The 16,598-nt window shown below is 40.7% G+C and overlaps 2 protein-coding genes across 6 annotated transcripts in view; one reads left to right on the top strand and one right to left on the bottom strand.

The window, feature by feature from the left end:
- Positions 1 to 6,876, top strand: part of PREPL (prolyl endopeptidase like) — a 53,939-nt gene extending 47,063 nt beyond the window's left edge. For all 4 annotated transcript variants that reach the window (XM_053588962.1, XM_053588963.1, XM_053588964.1 and 1 more), the window contains 4 exons: positions 4,140 to 4,289; positions 4,788 to 4,911; positions 6,200 to 6,273; positions 6,717 to 6,876. In XM_053588962.1, coding sequence (XP_053444937.1) covers positions 4,140 to 4,289; positions 4,788 to 4,911; positions 6,200 to 6,273; positions 6,717 to 6,806 — 438 coding nt within the window. In that variant the 3' untranslated portion in view covers positions 6,807 to 6,876. The remainder of the gene's footprint in view (positions 1 to 4,139; positions 4,290 to 4,787; positions 4,912 to 6,199; positions 6,274 to 6,716) is intronic.
- Positions 1 to 16,598, bottom strand: part of SLC3A1 (solute carrier family 3 member 1) — a 45,941-nt gene that overhangs the window by 7,452 nt on the left and 21,891 nt on the right. Inside the window, exons 7-10 of one of the 2 annotated variants that reach the window (XM_053588965.1) lie at positions 14,845 to 15,040; positions 12,468 to 12,635; positions 11,162 to 11,278; positions 7,349 to 7,967 (exon numbers count right to left, since the gene is read on the bottom strand). In XM_053588965.1, coding sequence (XP_053444940.1) covers positions 7,527 to 7,967; positions 11,162 to 11,278; positions 12,468 to 12,635; positions 14,845 to 15,040 — 922 coding nt within the window. In that variant the 3' untranslated portion in view covers positions 7,349 to 7,526. Of the gene's footprint in view, positions 1 to 7,348; positions 7,968 to 11,161; positions 11,279 to 12,467; positions 12,636 to 14,844; positions 15,041 to 16,598 lie in introns of those variants that run through there. The other variant, XM_053588966.1, reaches the window with a different exon arrangement.

The raw sequence follows: 16,598 nt of genomic DNA, 5'->3' as shown, positions 1-16,598 counted from the left end.
GAGGCCACTTCATCACTTTCAGGGATTCCCATGAGGCGGATATTAGCCTTCTTCGAATTATCCCAGAGCTCTCTGAGAGAATGATCTATTTTTGCTCTCCATTTCTCTTCATCTTTGAGAGTTTGGGAGCGTATGTATTTTTCAGATCTTTCAGGGCTGCAAATTCTTGCTTCAGTGCGTCAAAATCTTTGGTGGTTTTTGTCTTTAAATTCGTTAAATTCTTGAGACAACTTTTGAATTTCTCCTCGAATTTCTAATTCCGACTTTTGAATTGCTCCTCGAATTTCTAATTCCAAATTTTCCTCCATTCTAGTAATCTTGTTTGCAATCCAAATTCTGAATTCGATTTCTGACATCTCGGCCAGCTGTTTATGGATGGGAGCTTCAGTTACATCTGCCATATCTTTCCTTGGGAGGGTGTTGATCTATTCTGGTTATTCGTGTTACCAGAGTCTTTCCGCTGATTCCGCCCCATGATTGTTTTACACCATTTGATTTTTCCCCTGAAGCTTTGTCGAGGACCTGTACAGTGCTATGGCCTAAGAAACTGGGGACCTGTTTGGTGTGGTGGGGCTAAGTGGTTCTGTCTTGTTTTCAGCTGGTCTCTGTTCGACCCTAGTGAAACAGTAAAGTCTCAGCTGTGGAGAAATACCAGCAATTAAGTCACCCCAACCCCCACAGGCCACAATTGGAAAAGGAAAATCAAACCTTCCTACAACCACACACCGAGGGCACCACCTGAATAGTCCTCCGGCGATTGGCTCAGTTCAAAATGTCCAAATCAATTGTCTCAGTCAGCACCTGTCTCAGGTGGAGAGTTTAAAAGGTCTCTGGCAACTGGATTGCAGGGGTCTGGTGACTACTCAGATATGGCTTGCTCCGGTGCTCCATGGAGTCAGGAGGACCCACCCAGCAAATAGATCAGTCTGGGAAGTTAATGCTTCCTTCTCCACCTTGCACCTGTCACTGATAGCCCCACAGGGCTGTGACCCAGTTGCCTGTAGTGAACAGATACTCCAGGAGTTTGCAGCTGCCTGAATCACAAGGAAATCTGTTTCTGCTCAGTCAGGCCACTGCTCTCTGCCTCTATCTAGCAGGGGGAGGTGAGGCCTGACAACCTTGGGCGCTTGATGGAGGCTGGTGGGTGTTCACTCAGTTCCAGCCCCGCCCCTGATTGATGTTACTGACAGAACAGAACAGAACAACTTTGTGGGAATTTGTTTCTGTCCCTGCTAAATTCCCCTGCAGAAGAGAAGCTGTTTTGGGTTCCCAGAGCCTGCGCCTCAGGCCCTGTCTTTGCTCCTGCAGGTTTATATTCGGTTAGCTCTCAGTTCTAGCCTCCTGTCTTCGTTTGTCTATAGGCTGATGATCCCCTGAGGGCTGGGTGCCTTTTAGGCTCAGTAAAGCGGTCCTCTGGGTCAGCCCTACCCTGGGAACTTCCCAGCTGTGCGCATGTGTTTCTAGTCCCTGCACTCCACCCAGGCCGGTACCACCTCAGGCAAACCCTTTAGTCACAGGGCCTGCGTTTCCGTCCCAGATCTGTTCCGTGGTGGCTGACACCTGAGTAGATGCCCAGCCTCCTCTGGTTGCCCAGGGAGACAGGGGGTGTGGCTTCAGAATATCCAGGAGTGAGCCCTATTGTTGCCAAAAACGGCTGCTGCTCTGCACCTCTGGGCACCACCGCTCCAGTGTGGTTCCCTCTCTGCCGACTGTCCTCTCCTCACTCCCATGCCGCAGAGTCAGCACTGACTAGCTGCAGTTTGGGCCCTGTCCACACCCCTCGAGACATCACCCAAGAATCTGGACTCCTGAGGGACAGGCCTCCAGACCTCAGAGTGAGAGTGGAGGGGAGTGCTGGGAGCTCAGAGTTGCAGGTAGAGAATGTATACAGTTTTATACAGTTTTATGCCTGGCAGGAGAACACCGTTGCACCCTAGTAGGGGAGGTAGGTCCAGTTTTTTAGAGGGTCTCTCCTGTGGAATGTAGTGGGAGGACCTTTGAACTCTGCTCATTTGTTTGTGGGGCACTCCGAGCTGTTCTCATGGGGGAGGGTACTCCTGTCCACTTGGTGATGGATTTTGTACCTTTTGTTTGTATCCTTGGGGTCGCAGCTCTGCTCAGCGGGGTTGATGTCCGTTCTTCAACCTTCTCTCTTGGTGCAGCTCTAATCTACCAGGTCACTTGCTAAACTTCTGTCCTTTAACTCTCCTTCTGGACGGGAAAGCTGGCTTCAGTCAGCCATCTTGTCTCCGCCCCCCAGAAAGTAACCATCACTACCATTTTGAACTTTTTTTTTTTTTTGGTTGCAGTTCAGCCAGGGCCGGGTTTGAACCCGCCACTCTTGGTATATGGGGCCAGCGCCTTACCCACTGAGCCTCAGGCACTGCCCCATCACTACCATTTTGAATCGCTAGCTTCCTTTGCAAAGTTTGGAGCTCATGTGTCTGATAGATAGACCTAAGTCAGACGTTCTGCTACTCTGAAGCTACAAGGAAAGCTGGGAAAGGGACTGTCAGTCAGGGTCTCTATAGTAAGAGGCAAGCTCCGTCTGATAATGTTCAGGATTTTCAAATGCAGAAAAGGAGTTCAGATGCTAGGCAGTCAAAAAGAATTACAAATGCTCACTATACTTGCTTAATGTTAATGAGAGAAATCTGAAAAGCATGGTAACTGGAGAATATAAAGCAAAGTAAAAAAACACAGCCTCTATTTTATTAAATGTTTTAACACTGATTATGAGCCAGGGTAGTTTTGTTTCTTTTGCCTGGGATACTTTCCAGTTTTTAGTTAGCATTTATTACTGTTAATGTAAGATATGGAGCTGGGGAGAAAGACTTTCTGTATTGTTGGGGTATTTTTTTCCATTCTTTAAAAATTTAATTGTGGTAAAACAGCATAAAATTTACTCTTAACCATTTTTAAGTAGACAGTTAAGTAGCATTAAGTACATTCACATGATTGTGCAATCAGTCTCCAAAATTAGACTTCCAGCTTATGGAACTCTGTATCTATTCAGCAGCTCTCTGTTCCCTTCTTCCTCCCACCCACCACCTTTCCTACTTTCTGTGTCTGACTTTGACGACTCATGGTCCCCCATATAAGCAGAATCATATAAAATGGTTTCTTTTTGCAACAGGCCTATTTCACTTAGGGTGGATCCTTGAGGTTCATCCATAGTGTAGCATGTGTCAGAATCCCCTTCCTTTTAAAGGCTGAATAATACTCCACTGTGTGTATATGCCACATTTTGTTTATTCCTCCATTGATGGACATTTGGATGGCTTCTACCTTTTGGCCATTGTGAATAATTCTGCCATGAACGTGGGTATACAGATACTTCAAGATCCTGCTTTCAATTGGAGGGGGTAGTTTATACCTAGAAATGGAATTGCTGGATCATATGGTAATTCTAAATTTAATTTTTTGAGGAACACCATACTGTTTTCCATAACAGCTGTACCATTTTACATTCCAGTACATAAGGGTTCCAGTTTCTCCTCATCAGTGTCAACACTTGTTATTTTTTGTTTTTTAAATATGGTAACCATTCTAATGGGTGCAGGGCAGTAACATTTATTACTTTCATGTAAGAAAATATATGTATGGGGCGGCGCCTGTGGCTCAGTCGGTAAGGCGCCGGCCCCATATGCCAAGGGTGATGGGTTCAAACCTGGCCCCAGCCAAACTGTAACCAAAAAATAGCCGGGTGTTGTGGCAGGCGCCTATAGTCCCAGCTACTCAGGAGGCTGAGGCAAGAGAATCACATAAGCCCTGGAGTTGGAGGTTGCTGTGAGCTGTGTGAGGCCACGGCACTCTACCGAGGGCCATAAAGTGAGACTCTGTCTCTACAAAAAAAAAAAGAAAAGAAAATATATGTATGAATAAAAGACTCCAAATTAAAAATAAAAATTACAAAATTAGAAGGTAATCTGTTTCTTACTGTATGTCATTTAAGGAGTCTGACTACTTTAAAAGCAGATTGTCGATTATAGGCCTTGGCTAATGGCTCCATGCCTTACGTGGCATCTTGTGCTATCTTCTCTCATATCAGTATGTATATTCATAAAGTATAATATTTTTCTAAAACTCATTATCAACCTTTGATTTGAAATCTAAGTTCCTTTGGCTTTTCTTTTAAGGCACCTTTCTTGGATGTTCTCAACACCATGATGGATACTACACTTCCTCTGACATTAGAAGAATTGGAAGAATGGGGGAATCCTTCATCTCATGACAAGCACAAGAACTACATAAAACGTTACTGTCCCTACCAAAATATTAAACCTCAGGTAGTGGAAGACAGTATGTTATCCTGAAGTAATAGAGAAGATATTAAAAAGATACTTTAGCTGAGACCGAGATCAGTAAGGCTTTAGAAGTATCTCTACTGGGCGGCGCCTGTGGCTCAAGGAGTAGGGCGCTGGTCCCATATGCCAGAGGTGGCGGGTTCAAACCTAGCCCCAGCCACAAAAAAAAAAAAATAGAAGTATCTCTAGTTATAATACCCAAACATCTTTCAAGCACCATCTCTGCTCATGCTCATTCCAATTTACTACCGCAGGGTAATGCCTTAATTTACTAAATCAGATACGGTCTCTTTAGTCAAGAAAAGACTATTCCAAGTAACAGGTAGTTTCATACTACAGTACTGAGGCATTCTCAAGAATATAAAATGAGAAAAAACTCCTAGCATTTAGAGTAAAAACTGGAGGTAACTGTTTATGGTCTCTGCAGTGTTGAGGGACCCTAAGTAATAATGTACATTCTTTGTACATATTTTCTTCTAGCATTATCCTTCCATTCACATAACAGCATATGAAAATGATGAACGTGTACCTCTGCAAGGAATTGTGAACTATACCGAGAAACTCAAGGAAGCCGTCACAGAGCATGCTAAAGACACGGGTGAAGGTAGGAGACCAGCTGGAAGCATAAAACTTGGCCAAACAGACCAATACCTTTAGCACACTGCTCAGAGTAAGACATTTCTGCTACCACCACGTCATCTCCAAATTAGGACAATTATTGTCCGAAGTCAACTACCCATTTGAAGTAACTATTAACAGCCTCACCTCCCTTTCAAAGAACATTATTAAGAGAAAACAGGTCATAAAAAAAGTAAACAGAAATATCCAGCATAACTTATTGTACAAGGTTTTTTTCTGTTTGGCTGATCAGTGGCCAAACTAGCTTCTTTAATTTCTTCTAGATCAGCGGTTCTCAACCTATGGGTCACAACCCCTTTGGGGGTCTCCTGCATATCAGATCTTTACATTATGATTCATAACAGTAGCAAAATTACAGTTATGAAGTAGCAAAAAGAATAATTTTATGGTTGGGGGTCACCACAACATGAGGAACTGTATTAAAGGGTTGCAGCATTAGGAAGGTTGAGAACCAAATCTAGATAGTAGTTTCGATTTTGTTAGATAAGAACTTTTTGCCTTGAAATTGCATGGTAGCACATGAGTTCAGTGGTAGAGGGGAGCCCACATATAAATCAGACAGTCTTCCTGTACCCAGCTCCATTTTTCATTCCCACTCAATGTTCTAGACCAGCCGTCCTCAAACTGTGGCCTGTGGGCCACATGAAGCAGTGTGAATTGTATTTGTTCCCGTTTTGTTTTTTACTTCAAAATAAGATACCCTGTTTCCCCGAAAATAAGACATCCTCTGAAAATAAGACCTACTTACAGGAAAGATAAGACGTCCCCTGAAAATAAGACCTAGCGCATCTTTGGGAATATACCTTAAAATAAGACACTGTCTTATTTTTGGGAAAACAGGGTATGTGCGTGTGCATAAGAATTTGTTCATAGTTTTTTTTTTAAACTATAGTCCGGCCCTCCAATGGTCTGAGGGACAGTGAATTGGCCCCCTGTTTAAAAAGTTTGAGGATGCCTGCTCTAGACAGTGTTTCTAGGACATCAGACTCTGATTCCCCAAGGCTAACTGACCATGTCCCATGTCACAGCCTTCTCCACATGGTGTCTTCCAGGCGGCTTCCTCACACCTTGGTCTTTTCTGCTTTCCCTGCTTCAGAAACTTGTCTTTTACTGCTCCCCTTCCTAGCCCTTTATCGTTGGTGGGTTTTATCTTTAACTTTACTCTTACTCAAATACTCAGGAAGAGAGAGGAGAAATCAGTCTTAGTCTTCCAAAGACCTTCTAATTGTTTTTATATATCTTAACTCTTTCAGGCTATCAGGCTCCCAATATTATTTTAGATATTCAGCCTGGAGGCAATCATGTGATTGAGGATTCTCACAAAAAGGTATGTTACCCAAGCCCCTCCATTGACAGAGTCCCCAGCTAGAGGTGGGATCGAATTTTCAGTGGTTGCCACAGGGTTTATAACAAAGCTACTTCACCATTGTCAGGTCTGTGGCTGAGACCCAAGGGAGGGAAGGACACTGAACCAATCAAGAGAAAAGGCTCTGGTTCATCCTTAATAAATGAGCTCTATTAGAGAAAGTAGTTGAGTCTTTTTTTGGGCCGGGGCTGGGTTTGAACCCACCACCTCTGGTATATGGAGCCGGCACCCTACTCCTTTGAGCCACAGGTGCTGCCCAATAATTTGAGTCTTAATTGTTGAAAGCCTCTGCCTCTGTCCCCAATAAAACTATCATCTTCACTCAACACTGAAAGAATAAAGTGAAGCGTCAACACTGGAGTTTTCACAGATGTCTTCTAATTTAAAAAATGTGTTTCTTTTAGATTACAGCCCAAATCAAATTCCTGTACGAGGAGCTGGGACTTGACAGCACCAATGTTTTCGAGGATCTTAAGAAATATCAAAAATTCTGAAGCACTGCATTCAACTAGGAATTAGAAACATGGTGAAATACTTGTCTTATTTCCAACTGAGTTAGCAAAAGTGAAATTAAGTTATTTTAAAAATTTTTTTAAATGTGTTTCTCCATCTAAAAGTGCTGCTTAGTCTGTACCTCACATGCTCACTGTGTTCTCTTGATTCGTGCACATGCCCCATAACCCGGGAACGTAGTTTTCAAGTTATGCTCCTTAGAAGAGACTTGGAGGGGGGTGGAGGGGGAGGAGTGGTGACAGCAGAATGCTAGGCCTCCCTTCCAGTTTGAACAGCTTTATTCTTGTTTCACTAGGGTTTTCTTTGGCCAGTTTACAAAACAATGTCCTGCCTTTTTTACTAATGAATGTTTTTACACACTTCAGCAGTGAGTCATCTTCCAATTTTTATGACTGCATTTTAAGGAAAAAAGATTGAAATCCATTAGACGTTTCAAAAAAAAAACTAGGGTTCAAACGTGTTGTGATCATCTCTTATTGATGCTAGCCCCATAAAGTTTCAGGTTCCTGCAAGCAATAATTTTCTTTTAAACACTTTTTTCAAAATTTTTGAGAACCTTTGCTAAAGCAGTGACATTTAAGCTACGGAAATATCTAAGAATTAATGATTATTCATAAAGTTCACCGAGAGCGTGCTGTACATGAAGCAACTACCAATAATCACAGTACCAACAGAATGCAGGGTCATCTGCATAGAGGTGCCTAACACATAGTGTGCAGTATGCCCAAGACCCTGGAATAGCATGCTTGATTGGAAACGAAGCATCTGTCTTTGAAAGCTGTTTGGTGATGAAGGAGTTTCTTTGTGTTGTGTTGAAGGATGAGTCCTTCTCCCTTGTTCAGAAAAATGGCACGCGTATCAACTTCACTGCCGTTGTAGGCCGAATTGGTACTTAGTAGTATTCTCAGTCTTACAGGAAGATTTGAAATGATTTCCCCTAGATTTAGCAGTGTTGATTCTCCAAAATTCAGAACCACGATAAAAACTTTGTCTATGCCATCCAGCTCTCTTGTATATACAACATAGTGGCTGTTGTTCCTCAAATAGCAAAACCAGCCCCTGTTGAGGATCAGCTCATTGGCATGAAGTTGACTTAAATCTTGGTATAACTGCAAAGGCGATCTGGGCTGAGTCTTTTGGACCTATTTTTTAAAAAGAATATTTACATAAATATTTAATTCTAAGAGTTATTTTTAAATATTTTTGGGATCTTGTAAGGAATTATTTACCCAAAACTTGCTTCAATTTTGCCCCTTAAAATAACTGCCAAATTGTAGACATTAATAAGAATAATTTATATAAGAACTGATAGAAATCACAAAGTCAGGGCTTCAACTTGTCTGGAATCACTGCAGTGTGTCTAGTGTTCTACCACATCATAGAATTTCTGTAGAGATGAATATTTAATTTGCCGAAGTCAAGTTACATTGTGATATACTGTTACTGCCAAATGCCTAGAAGAGAAGCAGCACCACAGCAACGGACTTAGACCGCTCATGAATTTGTGTTTATTTGTTCTCTAGGTTGCTGTTGTACAAAGATCATATAACTTCAGCAGACATGTTTTTCTTGCATAGCTAATGATGAAACAAAGTTGCAAAAAGGATGCAAAATTTCATTTTAATGACAGAATAATATTCTGTTGAATGGTTATACCATATTTAACCATTCCCTTTCATTTTAACATTTTTGTTTCTAATATTTTTTATTCCCCTCCCTAACTTATTTATTTAGGCTAGATCAGACAATTACTTGGTCAAAGAATATGGACACTTGGTACATAATGCCAAATTCTTTGTAAGAGCTGTTGCCAATTAGTGATAATATTCATTTCATTGTACTCTTACCAGCCACATTTACTGGGGGAAGGGGACTATTGGGGGGTGTCTAATATGTGGTCTTTAATGACTAATAGGTGTTTGAATAACTGTATTCTGTTCATCAAGAACAAAGGTATTTATGGTTCATGTATATGACTTGTCAAAGTTCCTAGCATTTTCTCTAGCCTTAGGTAATGCATGAAAAGCGCATAGTTTAGTGCCACTCACATAAGTGCCCTGTAAGTATTAGCTGTTATTTTTGTCTAACTGATAGATCACTTTCCAGAAGTTGTTGAAGTCTTCTCCTGGGATTATGGATTTGTCATTTCTCCTTGCATTTCTGAGTACTTGTTTTTATATATTTTCAATCTCTCGTTTAGATGCTTAAAAGATTCGTGATTTTTAGTGGAATGTTCTTTTATCAGTTTGAAAATTTCCTTTGTGTCATAAAATGCTTTTCATATTGAATTCTATTTTGTCTGCTATTAAATATTTCCAAGCCTGCTTTCTGTAACTTTATTTTGGACTAGGAGGAAATGCATGCACGTAATATAGAATTCAATTACAAGAATATATGCAATCAAAGGTTTTCTTCAGCACCATCCCCTAGTTTATACAGACATTGGCATTTACCACTGTGCCATTTTATTATCATGTCAGAAATGGTCAGATCAATGCATATAGAACTCCCTCATTCTTTTTAAAGGCTGCATATTAGCCTTTAAATCATATAATTGATTGAAGTGATTTTTATTGATAAAAATAATCCAGCAGTCAAGATCCTTTGTGTATTTGTCATTTTGCACCTGCGCAAGTCTTCCTAGATACAGATAGCTAGGAGTGAGAGTACTACATCAAAAAATAAATGCAGTTTTTATTTTACAGGCTATAGCTAGGTTGCTTTCTTTTTATTATTTGCCTACTATATCTTTAATTTTTTCCGTGTTCTTTATTTTAACTATATCTCTTATGTCTGACTTTTTTGTTTTGTCTTTAACCCATTCATCTTTGTGATTATTACATGTTTAGACATACTCTTGAACACTTATCTTTTATTTATAGTTGTAGTATTTGGGGGGTGGTTAGCTTTTTATTGGATCAATTACTTGCATAATTTTTTCCTTCTAATGTTCTTTGAAACTTATAAATTTATGTCCGTCTTTCTAATGATTACCCTTAAGATTGTAATGACCATTTTAAAATGTTTTCCTCAACATCTGGAACAATGCTGTCCAGTAGAACTTTCTGTAATGCTGGTAATGTTCTATACCAGCGTAATCCAATATGGTAGCCACCGCCGTGGAGGACCTAAAATGTTACTGTGACATAGAAACTGAATTTCTTATCTGTTTAGTCTTAATAGTCAACAGTGGTAGCAGCTACTGAACAGCTCACAGCTACAGTTACTCTCTTCTTTTCTTTTTTTTTTTTTTCAGTTTCTAGCCAGGGCTGGGTTTGAACCCACCACCTCCGGCATATGGGGCCGGTGCCCTACCCCTTTAAGCCACAGGCACCACCCTACAGTTACTCTTTTCCTGTACAAGACAAGCACATTAGCCTGCTTTCTCTCTCACACACCCCTCCAACATGTCCCATATAGAAACATATCACTAAGATTTTTATTCCAGAATACCTTATTTTACATTAAAAATTATCTATCTTTGGGCGGCGCCTGTGGCTCAAGGAGTAGGGCGCCGGTCCCATATGCCGGAGGTGGCGGGTTCAAACCCAGCCCCGGCCAAAAACCACACACACACAAAAAAAATATCTATCCTTAAGTCTTGTTGTTTCCTTTTGTTGCATATCCCTTTTAGAGTCATTTTTAGTTTTGCCAGAGCTTGATTGTTCTTTCAGGAAGTGGCTATATAGGAGAAGATTTGGTTCCTTGCTTTTCCATCTCTTTTTGCCCATACCCCTAAGTGCTAGTTTGAATAGGATTACTAGGTTTAGAATTCCGTTTCCATTACAACTTTGAAGATACGATTTTAATGTGTTCTGGTATCCAGTTGAGAAGTCAGATGCCAGTCCAATTCTAGTCCTTTTCTCAGGCAATCTATTTTTAAATTTGGTTTCTTTCTGAATAGTTTTAAGGTTTTCTATGTATCCTTGCCATTCTAAAAGAAGATATCTGTGTATTATATGTATTTTACTTCTTTGATTATGTTTCTTCCAGTCTCTGTTCCCTTCTCTAATTCCTTGTTGTATGTTGGATCTGGGTTTATCTTCCATTTATCAAAACTTTTTTCTTACAGTTAGCTTCTTTTCCTTTTTTCAGTGCATTCTGGGCCAAACCCTGGATCACACACAATATTAGCACTTACATGTTATTGTTTATTCTGATACTATTTCTAGGTATCTAATCACATCTTTAAAAGTGCTTACAAATTGAAAACTGCAAGAGAAGCCTGTGATTAATTTAAATATCAATTAAGGGTCTAGACATGCTCAGAATGACTGTATATTGTCAGTGTAGGAATTCATTTTCCTCTTGAATCGACATAAAATATTGTACTTACTTCAACATTGACAGTGTGGTAATCTGAACTGATGGGTAACCAGATGTGACTGGCTTCAGAAAAACCAGCATTGGAGGTATTCTCCCACTGCATTGGTGACTTTGAGAGAAGGGTATTCTATGGCAAAAGAAAAAAGCAATGGTTATGAAGTTCTTTGGTCCTGATTTACTTTATAATTATCCAATTCTCTTTAGTTCTTAGCTAGTGTTTATGTTTACTAGCATTCATGATGAAAAGGTAGTAAATTCACTACATGCACCAGTTTCACACTTTTAATTGGAAAATAGCAAATAACATCTTAAGTTTAAATAGACTACTGATGAAACTAATACACGCTGGAAATCTTTGCTGCTTTTCCCTAAAAATGAGTAATGTAGAATTTCAAGATGTGCTATTACCAACTAGGCTACTTCATTCTACCATGGTATAAAGATGGTGAATTTAAGAACCCAGCCATTAGCCGGGCGTCGTGGCGGGCGCCTGTAGTCCCAGCTACTCGGGAGGCTGAGGCAGGAGACTCGCGTAAGCCCAGGAGTTGGAGGTTGCTGTGAGCCGTGTGAGGCCACGGCACTCTACCCGAGGGCCATAAAGTGAGACTCTGTCTCTACAAAAAAAAAAAAAAAAAAAAGAACCCAGCCATGTACCAGTGAGCCTGAATTCTTTCCTGATGATTTGCTCCGCCTGGTTACTTCTCATAAATGTACACACTCAAAATCTAGGAGCTAAGAAAGGAAAAGTTTCCCTTTCAGTATTAGGGGACTTTGATCTCATGCCAGCTATTGAAAACTAAACAGGCATATTTAAAGGTTCAAGATCAGTCACCTACCCAGCAACACAACTGTGAGATCTGCGACCTCAAACAAAAAATGAAAAGAACTCAACTCTAAGGCTGTGCGGCACTTGACAGCATAAAAAGAAGAGTTTGTACTGTGGTCACCCAAGATCCAGCAAGACAAAAAAGAACCAAAGAAATAAGTGTTTCTAACTCTCCATGTTTCAAGTAAAGGGCAACGAAGAATATTCAAAACTACGCCATTGGTTCTGAAACTTCAGTGTGCCTAAGAATCAGCTGGAAAACATCTTTGAAATGCAGATTCCTGGGCTCTATCCATGATATTAATTGTATGGCTCAGAGAGCAGCATTTTTTTAAACAAGCTCCCAAATCACCAAGAAAGCTGAAATAAAATCAAAAAACCATGATGTTCAGCAATAGAATAGAAATAATAAAGTCTCAGATTAAGCAAAAAAAAAAACGAGTGCATGGTTTTACAGCTATGGTACATGATTAAGTTGTATTAAACTTACCATATCGTAGCTTTCATTGAGATTTGGGGCTAAAATATTTTCCATTCCTAGTTCTTCACCATAGTAAGTTATGGGAGTGCCAGGGAGTGTGAAAAGCAGCATGTTCATCATGTTGATGTATTCCCCCCCAAAACGAGAAGTCAGCCGGGAACTGTCTGGTCCACCAATCTGAAAGGCAGATATTTTTAAGAACATGGCTCTATACAGTTTTCTGAAAAAAAAAAAAAAAAAAAATGGCCAATAACTTCCCCAATTGAATGAAAAATAATTGCACATCTATGAACGTTAGTAGACTCCAAATAGAAGAAAATTCTAAAAACCCAAATCTAGATGGGTCAAACTGTCAAAAGATACAGAAAAAAATCTTTAAAGGAACAAATTGGTGAATCACAGTAGATTCTCAGTATTAAGTCAGATGAGCAACTGACTCATCAGAAGCCTTGGAGGCCAGAAGGCAATGGAAGGACATAGTCATCGTGATGAAAAAACTCTGAACCAAGATTTCTCTATCTAGCAAACTACTCTTCAATAAGGAGAGAGAAATAAGATTCCACTTTATGCCTGCTATGAGGGGATAATTTTATAAAATGAAACAAAATACCAAGTTTTGGTGAGGATATGGAGAGATCAGAACCCTCACGCATTGCTAATGGGAACGTAAGATGGAGGTGTGACTGTGGAAAGCAGGTTGGCGGTTCCTCAGAAACTTAACCATAGAACTACTGTAGGAATGAGCAATTCCACTCTGAGGTAGATAGCCGAAAGAATTGAAAACAGAGATTTAAGATACTTGTACAATAACAATCATGGCATTATTCCAGCAGCCAAAAGGAGGAAAACAACCCAAATGTCCGTCGGCAGATGAACGGATGAACACACTGTGACGTATATTGTGTGTACATATACAAAGGAATGTTATTCAGCCGTTAAAAGAATGAAGTTCTGAGACATACTATCACACAATGGAAACTTGAAAACATTAAGTAAAATAAGCTAGACATAAAAGGACAGATATTGTATGATTCCACTTTTAATAAGCTAGCTAGAATAAGATTGATAGAGGCAGAAAACAAAATGGGGGATGTCAGCTTGAAGTGTAGATGAGGAGTTATGTAAGTAGATACAGATTCTCTGTTCAAAATGATGAATTTCTGCAAATGAATAGTGGGAATGGTTGCACAACATTGAGTTGTACTTAATGCCACTGAATTACACAATTTTTTTTTCTTTTTTTGGCCGGTGCCAGGCTTGAACCCACCCCACCCCACCCTGGTATTTGGGGCCAGCGCCCTAGTCTTTGAGCCACAGGCACCACCTAAATTACACATTTTTAAATGTTTGAAGTGATACACTTTGTTTTGTATACTTTAAACAATTTTTTAAAGCCACAAAAAGTTTCTCAGGAATTCATAATAAACAGAAATAAAACATGTTCACCAGTGTGGAAGGATACAGTATCAAAATATACAATCTGTTATATTTTTATATACTAATCCAAAAATAAAAATTAAGAAACCAGCTGGGTATGGTGCTTGGTCTTGTAATCCCAGCTTCTTGAAAGGTTGAGGCAGGAGGATCATTTGAGGCCAGGAGTTTGAGACCAGCCTGGACAACATGGTAAGACCCTGTCTCTAAATTTTATTTTAATTATTTGGGTATATTAGCCCCAGCTTCTGAGGAGGCTGAGGTGGGAGGAGGATTGGTTGAGACCAGGGTTTTGAGACCAGCCTAGGTAATACAGTGAGACAGTGACCTCCATCTCAAAAAGAAAATACAGTGAGACAGTGACCTCCATCTCAAAAAGAAAAAGGAATTCTAGGTACAATGACATCAAAAGAATAAAATACTTAGAAATAAGTTGAACCAAAAGTGTAAGACTTATACACTGAAAAATACAAAATGTGATTAAAAAAAATTAAAGACGACCTAAATAAATGGAGGTAGATTCATGTTTGTGAATTGAAAGCCTTAAACTATTGGTAAGATGACATATCGCTACCAAAAGTGATATGCAGATTCAGTGCAATCCTCATCAAAGACTATTGTTTCCCTTCAATGGATTGTCATGGAACTCTGGTTGAAAAATCCATTTGTCGTAAATGTATTTCTAGACTCTCAGATCTGTTCATCTCGATACCTATTCCTATGCCAGAACCACCCTGAATTGGTTACTGTAAGCTTTGTTAAGTTTTGAAATGGGGAAAAGTATGAGTTCGCTAACTTGTTATTTTTTCAAGATTGTTTTAGCTATTATGGGTCCCTTCCTTTTTCTTGGATATATTTTAATCCTGTCTTTTATTGTTAATGCCTCTCAGAATTTTCCTTGGATTTTAACAAGGACTGCATTGACTATGTTGTGCTGGATATGAGGACTTACCATCCAATTAGGCCATTTTCCTTCTGGCATGTTTTCCATCCAAGATGTGATAACCTCATACACTTTATTCCCAGAAAGTGTGTCTAGCGTGGTGAGGTAATTGTTGAAGGGAAAATCAGCTTCTTGGATAAACGGCAACCCATAGTACAGCATGGTCCTGTCAATGCTCTCTGCATAGGTTTTGATCCCCATGAACCTATAAGAGTTGGCAGGCTTCAGTGTCAGCAGGGCCCATCAGAAGACCGGGAAGACGCTTTGCAACTGCAGCTGAAGGCACACTGTGAACCTCATAGGATTAGGGCTCCCTCGAAAGCACCAGCAAGCCACATGGCCACGAAACATCACGATGGGTCACTGGGACAATTTCTTATTGTAATAAACCCAAAGGCTTGCCTAATACTAGGTCGTGCCTGAGAGTTGAGAAACACCTTTGGATCTCAATCATTACTGTTCTCTTCCTTCTAAACCTGATTAAAACTGAGTTTACAGGGTGGCACCTGTGGCTCAGTGAGTAGGGCGCTGCCCCCATATACCAAGGGTGGCGGGTTCGAACCCAGCCAAACCGCAACAACAACAACAAAAAAAAAAAAAACCTCAGTTTACATACATGAAGACTTCCTGTAGCAATTCTCATCACTCCATTTAAAATTTAAAGTATATGTTTGCAAATATAAGGTGAGGGGTTTGCCCCCAAAAGAACTTCCCCTTACATATGACTCCTTATAAAATCTTGCCTTATTATTGATGTGCGCTCTCAGCAGCTAAAAACCAATCTCTGGAGAAGGCACTGGAGGAGACACCTAAAAAGAAACACCTTGGTAATAAGGGAATGGAGAAGGGACTGGTCTGTGGTTAAAAAGCAGGAGAGCTCTGGGCGGTGCCTGTGGCTCAGTCGGTAAGGCGCCGGCCCCATATACCAAGGGTGGCGGGTTCAAACCTGGCCCCGGCTGAACTGCAACCAAAAAATAGCTGGGCGTTATGGCGGGCGCCTGTAGTCCCAGCTACTTGGGAGGCTGAGGCAAGAGAATCGCTTGAGCCCAGGAGTTGGAGGTTGCTGTGAGCTGTGTGATGCCGCGGGACTCTACCAAGGGCCATAAAGTGAGACTCTGTCTCTACAAAAAAAAATAAAAAGAAAAAAAGCAGGAGAGCTCCTACATCATTGCTTGGCAGTCTCTGCACCTGTGGTGTAAATAGCCACAGACGAAGTCAGTCAGGCTCCTATTGAGACTGACTGCTGCGCCTTTGAGGGGCCCCGGCACCTCTGACCTGATTGAGACTGGCTCCTCCTGATGGGGAGCCTTACCCGACTGAGGCAACGGGCTCCCCGGCACTTATGGGGAGCTATACCCGGAGTGAGTGTGCACAGTGGTCCGCGTCCTGGCAGTTTCACAGGCTGGGGCCGGAACCTAGCATCCTGGCTCCAACAAGGCACATTTTTCTGAAATGACCTCACTCAATACAGGCTTTAGCTATTTGAGGCTTCATATTAATGATTAAGTGTACAGTCTCTGGAGCCCAACTGTCCCAGTTCAAATTCCATCTCTGCCATTACCACCACGTGATCATTGTCTACATGTTCAGAGCCTCAGTTTCCTCATCTATAAAATGGAGATAGTAATCAGAGTACCTACTTTGAAGGGAAATTTCTTTTTTTGAGACAGGATCTTACTGTGTTAACCAGGCTGGCCTCAAAGGCAATCCTTCTGCCTCAGCCTCCTGACTAGCCAGGATTACAAGTGTACACCACCACACCC

This window comes from Nycticebus coucang, chromosome 4 (assembly GCF_027406575.1).
Source record: "Nycticebus coucang isolate mNycCou1 chromosome 4, mNycCou1.pri, whole genome shotgun sequence".
NCBI classification, from domain to species: Eukaryota; Metazoa; Chordata; class Mammalia; order Primates; family Lorisidae; genus Nycticebus; species Nycticebus coucang.
This window is presented reverse-complemented; position numbering and strand designations above follow the sequence as displayed.